The following is an 18331-nucleotide window of genomic DNA, read 5'->3' as shown; positions in this document are numbered from 1 at the left end:
GCCGTTCTGGCCGCCCCGTGGTTTTTTTCTTTTTTTTTTTTTCTTTTTTTTTTCCGGGGCGGCCCAAAAGCCAGAGCCGGCCCTGGATCTCTGGAAGTCATGGAATCCGAGACCTCCATGACCTAATCTTATCCTTATAGCAGGGGTTCTCAAACTTCATTGCACCACGACCCCCTTCTGACAACAAAAATTACTTCACAACCCCAGGAGGGGGGACCAAAGCCTGAGCCTGCTCGAGCCCCACTGCTTGGGGCAGGGGGCGAAGCCCGAACCTTACCACTCTGGGCAAGGGGGCCAAAGCTCAAGGGCTTCAGCCCCAGGCAGGGGGCCTGCAACCTGAGCTCCACTGCCCAGGGCTGAAGCCCTCGGGCTTTGGCTTCGGCCCCGGGCAGTGTAGTTCAGGCTTCAGCCCTGGGCCCCAGCAAGTCTAAGCCAACCCTGGTGACCCCTTTCAAAGGGGTTGTGACCCACTTTGGGGTCCCGACCCACAGTTTGAGAACCGCTGCCTTATAGTGATAGAATCAAAGAGCTCAATCTCTTTAGTTTATCAACATAAGAACAGCCATACTCAGTCAGACCAAAGTCCACCTAGCCCAGTATCCTGTCTTCCGACAGTAGCCAAAGCCAGATGCTTAATAGAGAATGAACAGAAACAGGTAATCATCAAGTGATCCATTCCCAGCTTCAGGCAAACAGATGCTAGGGACTCCATCCCTGCCCATCCTGGCTAATAGCCATTGATGGACCTATCCTCCACGACTTTATCTAGTTCTTTTTGAACCCTGTTCAAACCCAGTCTTGGCCTTTACAACATCCTCTGGTAAAGAGTTCCATTGGTTGACTGTGCGTTGTGTGATGAAATACTTTCTTTTGTTTGTTTTAAACCTGCTGCCTATTAATTTCATTTGGTGACCCCTAGTTCTTTATCCCCCCTTAGTCGTCTCTTTTCCAAGCTGAATGGCCCAGTCTTATTAATCTCTCCTCATAGGGAAGCTGTTCCATAACCTTCTTTTTGAATAACAAGAATGATTAGGGGTAAGGGATGACTTGATTACAATCTATATGTATCTACATGGGGAACAAATATTTAATAATGAGCTCTTCAGTGTAGCAGAGACCGATATAACACGATCCAAGGCTGGAAGTACAACCTAGACAAATTCAGACTGGAAATAAGGTGTAAATTTTTGACAGTGAGGGTAATCAACCCTTAGAATAATTTACCAAGAGTCATGATGAATTCTCCATTACTGCCAATTTTGAAATCAAGATTAGGTGGTGGTGTGGGCTTTTCTTTTTTTGTTTGTTTGTTTTGTTTTTCCTTTAATTCCTAGAGGGTGGGGTTTTTTTTTTGTTTTTTTTTTTTTAATTTTATTTTGGGGAAGTTCTATGGCATGTGTTATACAGGAGGTCAGATAGATGATCACAGTTGTCCCTTCTGGCCTTGGAATCTATGAATCTACTGGTGGAAGTGACTCTAGTTGCCCTAGTGACTGGAATTGCATTATCTCTTCAAGGATATGCTAGTCCGATGATTGCTTCCTGAATTCTTCTCAAAGATGGTGTCTTATGTCCACCTTTAATCCTCCTTTCAATATTTTCCCCATTCTAGAAATCTATCTCAACAAAGCCCTGCTATGCAAGTCATGTAAACAGGCTCTCTAAGGGCTTAAGCTGCTTCAGATAAAATACTAAAGTCCACTTGGGCTTGTGGTGCAACAACTTTTTAGAATTAGATCTGGTTTCTTCATGAGCACTATACTTAAACAGCTGTCTGCTACTTGTTTCATTGCGTCCATGAGGCAAATCTGCCACTTCAATGTCTCTAGAGCCAGTTGAAGACTTTCTGATGGAAAAACACTCCACTGTAAAATTCTGATTTGACAAAATCAAAATATTTCAGAGGAACACATCTATTTAATTGCAATTGTCAATGCAAAACATTAATATTATTTCTTCAATAAGGTCAAAGTGCTTCATTTTGACTTTTTATAATTTATATTATAAAAGTCAAAACAAAGCACTTCACTTTTGTCAAACTTCAAAATTTTCCAGAAACTTTTTGTTTTGCAGAAAATTTTGACCCACCTCCCCATCCCAATTTAGGATGAGAGGAAACTTTTTGAAATGTCAAAATCTCTTACAGAATGGAAATTCCAAGTTTCAACTAACTCTATCTATGTATTTTGGTCTGTCAGTTCACATCCAGGAAACTTGTAGGACAGTTCCAAAGTTTTCTGCATATATATTTTTAAATTGTGCATTGATTATTAATGTTAAGTTGCAGTAGTTGATCAGCTATGGTACTCATGCTGACAATTTCCTGGTTTTGTACTGTGTATCAGGGACTGGAAGTAGGAAGTCTTTACTGGAGGGTCCCCTACTCTAGGACAGGCTGATCTCCACCCCTTTCAAGTAGCCACTTCCTAAGTTGGACAGAGCACCATAGTCAGTTTACTCAGTCACTTAATTCTTGTTGTGTGTGGGTGGCTGAAATTTTTTCTTTCCCTTTCCCTCTTTAAAAGGCAGAGGAAGCTAAATTGTAGTTTTTGTTATGTTCATGTGCCTAGAGGATTCCAAAAGGCACTCGTTCATTTAAAAAGGAAAAACAGCTCTTAAGCTCTATACCAGATGGGTATGACTCCTTTTTCCTTCCACCCACATTCTTGTGGAGCCAGTAAACCCTAGGTTAGAGGTAAATTGCCAACCTCGTCTGCCTCCAATCAGAACAATTGCAGCCCAGCCCATGGTTCTACAAAGAATAATTTGCAGGATTTGGTTCTGGCATAATTCCAGGTTTTCCCTATATGGGTTTGGAGACACGGTTCTGGGATGAGACATTCTCTGCCCCTTGCCTATAATAGGCTTGGCAGAATTAGATTTGTTTGTTTGTTTGTTTTGCAATTTTGGCAATTAATACTTTTTTTTTTATTTTGACTTTTATACTTGTGGGGGTGGTTAGGGCAGGGCTGCACGGGGCCTTCTGTGTGGCCAAGGAGCCCAAGACACACAGGTGCAAGGTGGATCCTGGTCTGGCAGAGCCAAGACCTCAGGCCAGGGCCGTCAGAAGGAGGACAACAAGCCCCTGGCTGTGAAGGAGGCTACCCCACTGCTGAATGACTCCTGCCCAGGGAGGGAGCCATTCAGCAGCGGGGTGGCTTCCCCTCACTGCCCTGGCTGAAGGTCTCTGCTCTGCCCCACCAGGGCGGCAGCCGTCCCCATATGTTGTACCTGCGGGGACCAGTGTCATGGGCCCCGTAGCCATGCAGGAAGCCCTCTGCAGCTCCACTGCCACAGCCACTCTCACTCTCTCCTGTGATAGCGGAGCTGCAGAGGGCTCTCTCTGCCCTGCTGTGTGGCCAGTGACACGCAATCTCTGCAGCAACAAGGTGTGTGTGTGTGTGTGTGTGTGTGTGTGTGTGTGTGTGCATGGGGGAGGAGGGGAAGGCTGCACTCATAGCTGTTACCAATGGATATTTTTTCAGTCTATTTTTACATTGAATCTTGCCAAGCCTATTAATAATGTGTCCTAAACAAACTCTGGGCTTAATGACTCGTGAAAAGGGTGGCAGAGGAGTTACCCATCTTATTGCTTCTTTGAACAGAAACATTTGTTTCCTCACTACCTTTTTGCTGCATGTTCAGATACATTCACTCTAAAGAATCCCCTGTACTGCTTTGAAAATTTCAACCTTAGGAACTTAAACCATGGCAAAGGCAACTACTTACAAACGCTATTGCCCTGAGGAATCTATTAAAAACTAACTGCAATCTTACAATCCCTTATTGGTGAGTACTTCACCAGCTTTGTTTTCCCTTTACCCCCAGGAGTTTACATTCTAATTGGAGCTGGCGCACTCATGATGTTAGTTGGTTTCTTGGGATGTTGTGGTGCAGTGCAAGAGTCGCAGTGCATGCTTGGCTTGGTAAGTGTTTTTGTTTACAGTAATATTTGATCTTGGGCTGGGATGTGTTCTGCAAATGGAACCTTCAAGCGTTTTAATAAGGCGAGAGTGGGAATGTCAGGCATATGCGATAAGAATAACGGGCAGCAGATTCTAGCTCTATTTCACTCCAGTTATCACTTGTTTTGAAGCTTTACTTTTCTCTCTTAATATAGATTTGTTAACATAATACCAAATTTAAATGACCCGCATTTGAAGTCAAGTCTTGCTCTATTCCCCATCAAGCATATTCTGTTCAGACAAAGCAAGCTAAAATATTGATATGTGCTGCAACATTCAAGAGTTAAAAGACGAGATGAGGGATGCGTGAATGCAGAACTGATGGACCGTGCCAACAATGGCACTATTATGCATTTTATTCTGAATACTGTATAACCAAAACATGTAATGCAGACAATAGATAATTATATAAATTGCACACATGGGACTAGAACCTTGGTTTTCATCTTCAAAAGCACAGCCCTCGACCATATGAGCCAATAGAAGAACTGCTATAGTTACCAGTAGTCGTAGGCACCACTCTTTCTGAGTGAATTAGGGGAGGATAGCATTACTCACCTATATACAAAACCAGTACATCCTATCAGCCTCTCTATGTCTCACAATTAAATAGCTGTGCATAAAGTCTTCTGTAAATCGTCACAAGATTAACTGCATATCAACACAGGCTTCCATTACAGCTGGGAGAAAGAACTACTCATCATTTGCTGTGACAAGGAAAAAATTCATTTCCAGAAGATTCAAGTGATACGTGTTGGCTTTCTGATATTTTAACTCCTCCCTCCACCCCTTTCTTTAATGCTTTTAAATGCTAGCAGCAATTTGATTCTCCCTGGTAGTTAGTTAAACACACAGACTTCCTTTGTGTGAGACACAAAGGTCGCTTTTTGACTTCTTAAGGTCACTAAACATCCCATGGTGCAACTTCTATTGCCGAAAATGATCTGAGTTGATGGATCTTAGAGGAGCGGCGGTGACAGAAATTGGGAAAGAACACTTGTGAGAGAAGAAGGAAGTAGGCGATATCTACATTACAGAGCCTGTGCTGGCATAGCCCCCTAGCATAGACGCAATGTACACTGATAGCAGGAGTTTTGCTGCTAATGTGTATGGACACAACCTCCCCATACAACACTGTTTATGTTAACAGAAGCACTCTTCTGTTGACATAGCTGCATCTGCATGAGGGTTTTGTCAGCATAGCTGTGTGGGTCGGGTGTGATTTTTTTTCACACCTGTGGTGGATATAGCTATGCCAACATAAGTTTAAAGTGTAGACCAGCCTTTAGGCTATGTCTACACTACAGCGGTACACATGCAGCACTGCAGCTGCACCTCTGTAGCACTTCAGTGTAGATTCTACAGCTATGGGAGGGGTTCTCACATTGCTGTAGTTAATCCACCTTCCTGACAGGCAGTAGCTAAATCAGTGGAAGAATTCTTCTATTGACATAGCGCTGTCTACAACTAGGGCTATATCAGCTTAACTACGTCTCTCAGGCTAGGTCTACACTACAGCGGGGGGTCGACCTAAGATACGCAACTTCAGCTACGTGAATAGCGTAGCTGAAGTGGCGTATTTTAGGTCGACTTACCTGGCTGTGAGGACGGCGGCAAGTCGACCGCTGCCGCGCCGCCGTCGACTCCGCTACCGCCTCTTGCCGCGGTGGATTTCCGGAGTCGACAGTAGAGCCATCAGGGATCGATTTTATCACGTCTTCACTAGACGCGGTAAGTCGATCCCCGATAGACCGATTGCTACCTGCCGGATCGGCGGGTAGTGAAGACGTGCCCTCAGAGGGGTGGATTTTTCACACTTCTGCCTGACCTCAACATGTTGTAGCTGTTCCACAATACAATAGAATTAAAGCAATGACAATACACCATTAGTTCAGTTTCCATAGTTCAGGAGTGACCAAAACATGTGACTGGCTTCTTTCATTCAGCACCCACATGTTGCTTCTAAAGTCTCCCTCTGCCATAATCCTTACTATTTTTCCATTCATATTGCAGAGCCAGCTTAAAGGTGTAAAACCTGTCTCCATCACCACTTAAATCCACCACTCCATCACCACTTAATTTCTGAAGTAAAGATCCTGGAATTGGCTTTAAAGTAATACCACATCCCAAAATAAAAACGTTTAGAAACAAAGTCTAGTTGTGTTTCCTCTTCTTTCTCTCTGCCCCCCCTCCCCCCCCATACATATGGCATTTAATTTATTGCTTTAATTCAGGAAATGCTTCACAATTTACCCATTGAAATGTCACATCATTTGATAGGATTATAGTAATTGTACTTTAGAGATGATATTTAGGATTTTAAGTCAACTAATTTGAAAAAACTACTCTTTGCAAAGTACTCACAATAAACACCTTGATTTAATTACTTAAATCTCTCTTCTCTTCTAGTTCTTTGCCTTCCTTCTCGTAATTTTTGCCATTGAAGTAGCTGTTGCCATCTGGGGATTTTCAAATAAAGCGACGGTAGGTTTTTGACTATTGCAAGCTCTTAGCACTGAAAATGTCCTCAAGAACTGAAAACATGTTCAGCTGTTTTAAGATCACACAATTAATAGGACAACGCAAAAGACAAATAATTGTTTCACTGGCATGTAAACACAAAATATCTTTCCCAAAGATGCAGGAGGTATAATGAGTCAAACTTTTTAACTGTCCCGTGATACAGGAGAATTTTCTTAACCCTTACACTTCTCCACAACAATGCAGTCTCTCCCCTCTTCTCAGCAAAGACTATGGGCATGTCTACATGGGGAAATTTATCAGTAGCATGATAACTTTATAATTCCCTGTGCGGACACTTTTTGATTCCAGAATAAGAGTGTGTCTACATAGGCAGCTATGCTAGTATAAATGTAAAAGTATAATCATACTGTTTGAATTCTGCTGGTAAATCTCCCTGTGTAGACAAGTCCTCAGTCACAGATTCTGTACTGAAAGTCCCTATTATTATGTACTACAATATACTATAATCTAAAAACTGAAATTACTCTAATATACAGAGTATATCTTAATGCATTATCCATGCTCTTTAAACTTTGAAAAACTCTGGAGGAGATTCCCAGGCATTGGACCAAATTAGCAAGGTTCTGTTTTACTACAATTAAGGCACTGTATAGTAATTGACTTCAGCCCCAATCCTGCAAACACTTAGGGTACATCTACAGGAACAAGTCTCCCAGCCCAAGTCAACAGACGTTAGCTAGCAAAGTTCGCACTGCCACTCTAAAAGTAGCTATGTAGTCAGTGCTTTTAAGCTGTGGTTCAGGCTGTGAATGAAGTCCATCCCCCTCCCTAGGCTTCAGAGCCCAAGTTCCAGCCCAAGCCGCAACATCTACACGACTATTTTTAGCACACTAGTGTGAACCCTGCTAACCCAAGTCTGTTGACCCAGGCACCAAGGCTTGCTGCCTCAGGTTGTGTAGAAATACCCTTTAGGCATGTGAGTAGCCCAATTAACTTCAATGGGACTACTCAAATGCACAAAGCTAAGCAAACACATATGTGGCAGGATCGGGGCCCAAAAAATTTAAGCATCTATGGAGATGTCTGAATTGGTAGCCTCCCTTGTTTTTCATCCTCTTGTACAACAGAGAAACTTGTCCATTGCTAAAACAAGGCTAGATAAGTAAAGATTTGCTCTCGTGTATCCGATGGATGAAGTCTTAGTTTTCATCCCCATCAGATTCCCTCAAGATTTAGAGGAACACTATAAAGCTGGTATCTTCTTACTCCTAGTCAAGTATCAGAGCAGAACCAAAAACACAAATTGGAAGAACATCTTTCACTGTTGTAACCCTGATCTTGCTATATACCTCTCTTCTCAACTCCTCCTTTTGCTATCTCCTTGTTGTTCTAAGGCTCATGTATATTTTTAGAGGCCTATGATGCTGACTTCTTTGGAAATGGAGGGTGGTTACCTCTTCCTAGGATGGAACATTTAAACTGTAAAATAGCTGGTTTAATTACTTTTTGTCCTGAAAAAGTTTACTATAAGTAACACAAGTCAAGCTAAAACTTTGCGCTATTTTTGTAGATTATTGATGAAGTAAAGAAATTTTACAAGGAAACCTATGATAAGAGGAGTCAGACAGCAGCTAAAGAAACCCTGACAGCATTTCAACATGCGGTAAGTATATGATCACATTTATTTCTTTTAAATGTACAAGATGTCTGTTTTTAAGAAGCCAGGCATAATACATTAAGAATGACGTGAAACATTATCTCTTAATTATGATGTCTAGCCTTCAGTTTTGGCAATTTCAGTCTACAGAGAGATGACAGTTTGAGAAAAAACTATTAAGTATTCACACAATGTGTTGGGGTTTTTTTTTAGTCTCTAATAATGGTGTTCATGGTGGCAAAGACTATAGAGTTAAAGTTTAAAAAGGTCTTTGCTCTAACAGTCCCTACTTTTTGCGAGCTCCTTAACATCTGAAAACTTTTTCTTTGGGTCTGGAATTTAGGACGTCTCACATACTTGGTCTTGGCCCAAATTCATGGGTGTTTTTAAGTTTGAGCCATCCCCATTTAAGAGACTTATTTTTGCAAACAAACTGTTCAGACATCTTTAGTCTAAAACTTCATTTGTCACTGACCCTCAATGGAAGTTTCTCTGCTAAGACTGGGGGAAAAAATAAACCAAGTTTTCGATGACCAGATTAGCTTTCAGAATACATCATCAATTTTTGCTGACTTTTAATATGCATATTAGTTTTGGGTACAATGCAGTAATTCTGATACATTAGCTGCATACCCGTTGTGCTATGAAACAGCATGTGTAAACAGTGTGATGCCATCTTTGCACAAATGTGGAACTGCACAAGCCAACTAGATTATTGAACAAGCTCCTCTGACTTCATTAGATAATATCAGTAGCAAACTGTACACAGGTTTTAGTCACAAACACTTCTGCTCTTCTGGGTAGATGTAAAGAATTTTTTTTTTGTTTTGTTTTTTTTTGAGAATGGAAACTTAGGTTCCTGTAGCAATGTTGTGTCATTTATAAAATAAACTGTGATCAAAACTGTTAGATACGTGCTACATGACAAAAATGCAACTACTTTTACTGTTAAAAGAACTCTCTACTTCCTGACTTGTTCAAATTCTCACTCTTAATGTAATGCTAACAAAGACATTATTTTAAAATAAAACTGTTAGTGGCACAGTCAAACTGACTGATGTAACTTAAATATTTGAAACTCTCCTATTTGATATTTGTGTATACCAGTATAAAGTAACCTGTCTTGCTTGTTGTTTTAGATAAAATCTAAAGCATCAAGGTTCCTAAAGATTTTACTTTTTCTATTTTCTCTTGTAGCTAAACTGTTGTGGTATGACACCTGTTTTGGATCAGCTGATAACAGACACCTGCCCTAAGAAGGAAGGATTGGAGGCAATTACATTACCGGTAACTGAAGACTGAGCTCATTGCATATAGCGGTTCCCTGCCATTACACCTACATTTGACAGGGAACAGGCTAGAGAAGCACACGACTGAATAATGAACTATGGGCCAGATAATCCCCTTCCCTGGAAAGACCTCCTTCTCCCCCTCCCCCCAAATATATATATAACCCAGGATGCAGAGCCACTTGTATCTCACTGTTGGGGGGCTCTACTACCAGTCTGGAAATGGCAAAGCATGCAGCCTTCTAAGGACCAATAGAAAATCCTGACCACATCCCTGTGCAACTTGAGTTGTATACACATTGAAATCAGTGGGAGTTGTGCCACTGACTTCAATGGGCCGTGATTTCACCCAGAGCGTCTGCATGCTGGTGTTCAGGTCTTCACAACCCTTTCCTTCCCCTTCCTCAAAGGGTCTGCAGCAATGCTGCACTGTGGCTTTGCAGCCGTAGCTCTGCAGCTGGGATGGACAGAGCATGTGAAAATGAAACTGCAGGTTTGAATTTAATGAGGGGGAAAAACAGCACTAACCATGGAGGAAATTGGTGGGCTTCCTCTAGGTGAGCACATCATATGGAGCAAGTGCTCTTCAGCTCTGGCTACCCCATGAAATCCTGTTGTCAAGGTGCCACAGCAGTTGAGGTTAATGCAGATCCCTGTAGGATCCTTCTGGACAACTCAGCCTTTTCTCCTTCCCATCACTCCAACAAATTCTCTTCTCCTTTTTATTTAAAAAAAACCAAAACTACTCTCTACACTGCCATTGAAGTTCGTTCTGCCAGCTTATAATCCATGTATTTATGGGTGCTATATGCATTCGCTTTTCAAGTAAAATCAGCGAGAGACTCTCAGATGTACATATACAGTGTTGTACATCAACCACATTTCCTTCATGATTAACATGCATTCTATCAACGCCTTCAATTTAGCTTATGCAGCTATAAAACTGTGCTGCTGACTTTTTGTGGGCACTTGTATCCTCTAGGTCAGTGGTTCCCAAACTTTAACAGCCCGCGAACCCCTTTCTCTAAATTGTGAAATCTCCTAAAAATGAATATTTCCAGGGTTTTAAATTTAAATTTCTTCAGTGTGATAGATGCACTTGCTTTGCTCTGCATAGCTCTTTGAAGTCTGGAACCTTTGGAGAAAGATATAGTCTCAGGTCTGGTTCGGCATCAAGTCTGTTTCTGTATTTTGTTTTCAGATGTACATACGAGGAAAACGCTTTCTCGCATAAGTATGTTGTTGAAAATGGTAACAAAACTGCAGCAGCTTTTTCTGCTTTTTTCAGAAGGGGGTACTCGTTTCTTAAACTCAGCCAAAAGTTGATCAATGGCAGATTTCTGAAACTCCTTTTCAGTTCGTAATCACAGGAGATCTCAATCAATTTCTCTTTTTCCTCAGCGTTCAATAGCTGTGTTGAGAAAGTGGTATCATCAAAAGGGTTGCGAATCCAGTCATTATCGCCTGATATAGCTCGAAAGTAATCCCTGAAAGTTGTGCAAAGTCCTTTTAGGTGTGCAGTTATATTGGTTTTAGTGCACTGATCCAACTGAAGTTTATGTTCTGCCAGGAAGTCATGAAGATTACTGAAACACTCAGTTCGATTGTTTTCCAAACAACTTTCCCAGAACTGCAACTTCTTTATCACGGATTCAACTCGTTCTTGCACATTGAAAACTCTTATATTGAGACCCTTGAAGAGATAAATTTAGGTCATTAATTCTTGAGAAAATATCTGCTAAATAAGCTAGGCTCTGGAGCCAGACATTATTTTCCATACAGCTGGCAAGGTGGAAAGGGTGGCTGTTGGAAAAAAAACTAGGATTTCCGTTCTAAGCTCAAACAAGCACACCAGGATTTTGCCCCTTGAGAGCCATCTAACTTCAGTATGGGTCAACAGACAATCGTGTGTGCTACCCATTTCTTCACAAAGTACGTGAAATATTCTGGAATTTGTTGGCCGTGATTTTATGAAATTCACCATTTTCACTGCATTGTGCAGCACTTCCTGCAGTCCCTCAGGCACGCGTTCTGTTGCGAGGGCTTGTCTATGGATGCTGCAATGAGTCCAAGAGACTTTTGATGCAACCTTTTTTGTTCGAGCTACAAATCCAGGATACTTCCCCGTCATTGATGTGGCCCCATCAGTGCAAATGCCTAGGCAACGAGACCAATCGATTTCCTTTTCTTGAAAAAAATATGCATTAGTCCGATTGAAGATATCTTCTCCAGTTGTACGTTCTTCCAATGGTCGGCAAAACAACAAGTCTTCTTCAACCAGACCTTCATTCACATAACGTACAAACAGTAGCAAAATAGCTAGATTAGCTACATCAGTTGATTCATCCAACTGTATAGCATAATATGGACTATTTTTCACTCTATGTACAATTATGGTCTCTACATTATTTGACGTGTCATAAATTCTTCGTGACAACGTATTATTGGACAAAGGTACCATGTCAATCCTTTTTGCAGCCTTTTCTCCGAGCATGCAATGAACTACGTCTTTTATACATGGACCAATCAAGCTCTCTGCTATGGTATGGGCTTCTGATGCTTTTGCTACTCAGTAGCTCACGCGGTATGATGCTTCAAGTGCATTTTCATTATCAGTACTTGCTTTGGATATAAAACTGGTAATGTCACTTTTCTTCTCAGCTAATTTTCGCTTGAAAAAATCAACAGACTTGTCGAGTTGTGCAGGATGCCTAGTTTCTAAATGGCGCCGAAGTAGAGAAGGTTTGAGGCTGCTGTTTGCTAGAACATCACCACAAATCACACACGGGGGTTTTGGACATTCTTGATCACCAATGCATGTAAAGCCATATTTTATATAATCATCATCATCATCATCATCATATTTTCTTTTCTTTGTAAGTGACTTTCCAGGACCATCATGATCATTAGACGTAGATTTTCCACAGTGTGGACTTGAGGAAACACTAGCTGATTCTTGCGTCTTTACACTTTCCTTTTTCAGCCACTTATCCTTTGAACTTGTGTACAAAAGTTCTAATAAAAACAACACAGAGAGACTGCTAACAACCAACAAACTAGAAAATGAGAAGATTCACTCAAGTCTCACTGAAGCAAAACAGCACTTCAGAGAGAATGACAATTACAGAGGCACCTTAACACTGCTACACTGGCTACAATGTGCTTCCGGCTGGTTTGGCTCCCAAACAGCTTTTCTTCCGCCACGAGGTTTCTCCCTAGGAGGGTGTCCTGCGAGGGACAAATTAGCTTGGACCACCCCCCACGTACAGCACTGCTCCTGCTCACTCTGCCCTCCATACCAACTTCCCCTGTCTGACAAGGACAGGAGTTCGAGCTGCCACCTGCAGGCCTGGGGGTCTCAGCTGCCACCCTGCCCACCACAGGGCTCAGGCTACTGGCCCCGCGCCAGGGTCTGGGCTGCCGGATCCACACTCCCTGGGGCTCCTGCTGCTGGACCCCATTGACCGCCCCGGTCAACTGAGCTCCACTGAGCTTGTGCTGCAGGTCCCGCTGACCGCCGGGCTGCCAGCCCCAACTGCCCGGCCCCACTCTCCCTGGGGCTCGGGCTGCCGGCTCCCGCGCTGACGGGGGGCAGGGCTTGGGCTGCCAGCCCCAACTGCCCGGCCCCGCTCTCCCTGAGGCTCGGGGCTGCCGGCTCCCCCGCTGATGGGAGCAGGGCTCGGGCTGCCAGCCCCAACTGCCCTGCCCCGCTCTCCCTGGGGCTCGGGCTGCCAGCCCCGTGCAGAGCGCTGGGGTTCGGGCTGCCGGCTCCCCTGCTGATGGGGGCAGGGCTCGGGCTGCCAGCCCCAACTGCACGGCCCTGCTCTCCCTGGGGCTCGGGTTGTCTCCCCTGCTGTTCCACCTGCTGCCTCCAATGTCAGGGTCCTCTGGCTGCCATTAATGAATTTTTTCTTGCGAACCCCCTGTAACGTTCTGCGAACCCCCAGGGGTTTGCGAACCCCAATTTGGGAACCACTGCTCTAGGTGCTACTGCATCCACCCATTGTTTGGGTTACTACAAGTATGTGCTTTTTACAAGTATGTGGTATCCCACAAGGTGAAGCAATACTAATTAGAACCACAACTTAGAGTGCTCTGTAAGGACTAGCAGCTTTACGTGTCCCCACATCTCCACTTAAAAGCCTGTGATGCTTGCGTGAGTCAGTTGGAATTCAAAGGGCTACTGGGGAGTGTTCAAGGGTTGCTGAGGTTAAGGGAGTGGGGAGACCAGAAACCAGATAAATGGTAGAATTTTGAATCTTATTTATTTTAAACATTCGGCTTACTGTGCTAGCATACGTTCTAGTGATATGATGCCTGCTGCCACTAATAGTATAGTTTATACAGTTATTTTTGTGTACCTCAGATAGGGAGAAAGAAAGCATCTAAGTGCAACCTTCTCCAATATTTTTTTTATGGGAGTTATAATTTCAGGCGCCTCTCTCTTTTTCTTATGCCTCTGTATTCCATGCGGAACAAAGGGCCTTCACCACTGGCTTCCATCTTTGCTGGTCTCCTGCTGCAGTCTTGGCTTCTTCCTGTGTCAAACTGATAGCTTTCTGTTGTGCGTTTCCATGTTATCCATGGCCCACCTCATCCCCCTCTTGTCCTGGGGGTTTCAGACTAATGCCTCTCTTACGATGTTCAGGTGTTACCTCCATGTATGTCTTAGCCATTTTCATTTGGTCGTTTCCTGTCCTATCCATTTCTGTTTCATCCTCTGAGTTCTTAATGTGTGATTTTTCTTTCTTTTTTTGTATATTTCTTTATTTATTTTCTGGCCATCTGATATTGAGGATTTGTCTAAGGTAACGTTTTATGAAAACTTGGAGTTTAGATTAGTACGGTCTTAAGTCTCCAAATTTCAGCACCATATTGTAAGACTGACTTTACAATGGTGTTAAATATCTGAAGTTTAATTTGGAGGGTAAGACTTCCCTATAACCTGAGAGCTATGCTGGTGAGAGCATAACTCCTGGCAGGGTCACTTGTGCCAAACAGGTCAAAACCAGTGGTTCTCAAACTGTGGCCTGTGGCCCGCTTGCGGCCCAATCAGCACAGAGCTGTGTCCCATGTCACATGCTCAGGGACATACGGGTAGTATTGGATGCGGCCCACAATGGTAAATAGGTTGAGAACCACTGAGCTAGACTAACGGCAGCCCGCTGGATGTCTTGGTAGAGCCTTTGCAGTAAGCTAATGACCCATTCCTCATAGACTCATAGACTTAAAGGTCAGAAGGGACCATTATGGTCATCTAGTCTGACCTCCCGCATGATGCAGGCCACAAAAGCTGACCCACCCACTTTCCCTTAACTCAGCTGTTGAAGTCTCCAGATCGTGATTTAAAGACTTCAAGTCGCAGAGAATCCTCCAGCTTGCGACCCCTACCCAATGCTGCGGAGGAAGGCGAAAAACCTCCAGGGCCTCTGCCAATCTACCCTGGAGGAAAATTCCTTCCCGACCCCAAATCTGGCGATCAGTAGAACCCGAGCATACAGGCAAGATTCTCTAGCCAGACCCACATTTTACCAGCGATGGCACTTTATTACCTAATTCCTGTGTGTGGTGGTTTGTTTTGTTTTTGTTTTTTAATTATTTTTTTAAGTCATTACAGAAACCCTGCTTCCTTACTTCAACAAAACTTCTGGCCTAAAACAGGACTAACCACTGTGGGAAATGAGTTTTGAATCCTAAATTTTAAAACAAAACAGTGCTTTAGCTCATTACGTAGGCTCCACATAGGGCTTTGCATTGGTTTAACTAGTTTAAAACAACACATTTAGTTTGGTGCAACTCTGAATACAGATGAGACCACAGTTGCTTGGCTTTCAGTCACTTGTGATGTCACAGTTTCACTAATTCTCCAGTTACCACGAGTCGTGTACACGAGACACTTACTTTAAAACTGTAGTAACAGTTCAAGTGCTAGCACAGGTCAGCCACTAAAGTATTAACTATGTTGTATAGGGCTGCTCCAAGCAGGGTTAGGCAACGTAGCAGCTAAAAAGTTAGCTGCTGGTAACGTGTATACACTAGTACTTCCACCATTGTTGCTAAATCACTGACAGTAGTGGCTGGAAATTCTAGTGTGGGAAAAGCCTACCCTAGACAAGGCCTTTTTCTTCTAGGGTAGAAAAGACCTGAAAGTTTTAGTGTATAATAGAAGCAAGGGGGAAAAAATTGTGCATCCATTTTTAAAGGCAAGCCGCCTCCCCTTTCCCACCCTTCTTTGCAGGCCACTTTCAGGAGATAAATATTTGCTTCTATTGTAGTTGGATCAGATTCAGCATGTGCTGTCGGATCAGGTCAAGGTGTAGTGCTGCTCATAGTACCACATAATTTTGTAAGCCAAAACTGCATATATGTAAAATAGACTTAAGATAAGCTCCCCACCCTTTTTCTTCTTCTTTTCAGACATGCCCTGCAGCCATTGAGGAGGTCTTTACTTCTAAATTGAATGTGATTGCAGCAGTTGGCATTGGTATTGCTGTGGTAATGGTAAGTTTCTTGATCCTTTCAGTCAATTAAATCTGATGGGAAAATTGTGATGGCCTTCTCAAGTTAAGATGTACTTTTTCCACTGATCTGATACCTTACAATGAGGATCTAATCCTCTTATCCTTCCTCACACAAAAATGTCACCAAGAACAATCCTGCTTCTATGATTTCAGTACAACAGTGTGTGCCTTGTATTGATTTAAACTATGGAGTCTGCCATCTGAGCAAATGGTATTTACAGCTATGCTTTGGTACTTTAGTTTTCACTCTAAATACTCTGCTAGGGACCCTAGAATTGTGAGCCAAGAGCAAAAATTGTGTATGTTTTCCCTTTATTGTGTTTTACTTGAGAGGTTTAATTGAAGACTGATGCTTTGACTATAATACAACTGCATCTTTTTCCTCTCCCACCCCACCCCAGAGAAAAGTCTGATTGATACTAGTGTGTTCCTCTTCTTTGCTAGCTGTTTACCCAGCCAGTCACATCATGAAAACTGGGCTAAGAAATTGAATTTTTAAAAAGTTTAGTTTGAAGTTAGAGTATCTTGCCTCCTCTCGTGGATAATATAGTGCTCGGGCACTTGGAAATTTGTGCCAGGCAGAGAATGAGACTAAGCTGTATTAAGAACAACTGTTTTTAATAACTCACTAAAATCCTGCATGCTGTCTCCAAAGAAACTGGTGGAAAGTCAGCACTTCCTAGCGTAGTTGGACAATGCACAACCTGATATCCTTCCACACACTGCTGCCCAAGAGTGGGGTGGGGAACTTTTTATGGAGGGCACCTCAGGTTATCTGCTCCTTTCTCAGGGGAGAGTGCTTTTATGCCTTCCCTTGCCCTTAAGATCAAAGAGAGGTCATGGTGGCTTTTATAATGGGGGGTAGGGAATAAATATCTGTGGTAAAGAACACACACAGTGGAAGTAACTTGGCCTAGAGGCCAGGGAGAGCAAGAGCACCCACACTTATGTTTTTGGGAGAGCTGCATCACCAGAAAGCTAATCCTATAATGTATTCTAAATGAGTCTGCTTTCCTTTTCCAGATCTTTGGCATGATCTTCAGTATGATCCTCTGCTGTGCTATCCGCAGAACCAGAGAAATGGTCTAAGGGATTTAACAAAGAAGATCTCTGCACTCTACAAATGTCTGTTATTAACTTTAGCATTCTTAAAGCATTTCTAAAATTATATATTTGTTACCTTTTTTAATGCTTTATTTGGTATTGATGTTTTACTTATTGCTTTTTATGTTTATAAAGTTTTAAAAAAATCCAATAGTAAAAGGTACTATATTTGTTAGACTAAAGTCAAAGATATTGTACATAAAACAATTTGTCCTTAAATGGCTGTCTGGTTTCTTGAAACTTATCATAATCAGGATGTAATTTATGTTGGAGACAATTTGATACTTAATAAAGATTAAGACCTTAAATGCAGAGTGATTAGGTTCTTAATCTTGCCCACATGCCCTCTATTAAACCATGTTGTCAGCAGTCTGCGCACAGAAGGGACCCTGCACAGAAGGTTTGGAGACTGACCCTGCACCAGTTTCTGCTTGGAGAAACCTGCACCTCATCCCTTTTCCCCTCACCCTTTTCTTGATGAGGGTGACATGGTGGGGGGAGAATAGCTGGCAGTGAGAGGCAGTCTGACCTATTAGCATTATTACAGCACTGCAATAATTAATGTTAAATGGGTAGCATAAAGCTAAGCACCTTCTTTCAGTTTAATGTAAGTGTCTCAAGGCCACCCTCTGGGTGGAACCTATTACTATTTGTATTATAGTGCCTAGGAGCCCCCGTCATGGGCCAGGACCCCAATGTGCTAGGTGCTATACAAACAGAACAAAAAGACAGTCCCTGCCCCAAAGAATTTCCAGTCTTTTCCACTTCTTAGACCTGAGGGGTGGCTCTTTGAAAGTGAAAATGCTTCATTTTAACACAGTGAGTTAAAAGCACAAAATGTTATATTTGGCAAACAGCTCTGCCCATGCTTTTCGCTCTTTACCTCAAGCATTAACTCACTGTTAACAAAAATTCAATAATTCACAAACAAAAGTAGCTGGCATCTATCACAAAACGAACTCGACTCAATTGGTAGCAACTACTGTGTTCACTTGTAACTCTCTCACACCAAAATGGTACAAGGGATGAGTTTAGCAAGGTTCTACTGTAAAAGGCGAAAAGGTAAATAAAGGCAGTGTTTAATGGGGTTGCCAATTTTGGTTGGACATATTCCTGGAGGCTTCATCACATAACACTCTTTAATTAAAAAGATTAATCTTTAATTCCTGGAGACTCCAGGACAATCCAGAAGGGTTGGCAACTGTAGTAAGGATCAGAGCTTAAAAGCAAAATGCTTAACTTAAAAACTTGGCTTCCCCATTATTGTCAACTCTGCTACGTTATCTATACAGTGCTTCATTTTTTACAAAT

General features: G+C 42.5%; 1 protein-coding gene across 1 annotated transcript in view; it reads left to right on the top strand.

Moving 5' to 3' along the window:
• CD9 (CD9 molecule) overlaps positions 1–17328 on the top strand; it is a 37242-nt gene extending 19914 nt beyond the window's left edge. Inside the window, exons 3-8 of the mRNA XM_024214337.3 lie at positions 3829–3926; positions 6375–6449; positions 8020–8112; positions 9304–9393; positions 15813–15896; positions 16940–17328. Coding sequence (XP_024070105.2) covers positions 3829–3926; positions 6375–6449; positions 8020–8112; positions 9304–9393; positions 15813–15896; positions 16940–17005 — 506 coding nt within the window. The 3' untranslated portion in view covers positions 17006–17328. The remainder of the gene's footprint in view (positions 1–3828; positions 3927–6374; positions 6450–8019; positions 8113–9303; positions 9394–15812; positions 15897–16939) is intronic.
• The last annotated feature ends 1003 nt before the right edge of the window (positions 17329–18331 follow it).

Source organism: Terrapene carolina, unplaced genomic scaffold, assembly GCF_002925995.2.
Source record: "Terrapene carolina triunguis isolate 2854851 unplaced genomic scaffold, T_m_triunguis-2.0 Scaffold112, whole genome shotgun sequence".
Classification (NCBI taxonomy): Eukaryota; Metazoa; Chordata; order Testudines; family Emydidae; genus Terrapene; species Terrapene triunguis.
This window is presented reverse-complemented; position numbering and strand designations above follow the sequence as displayed.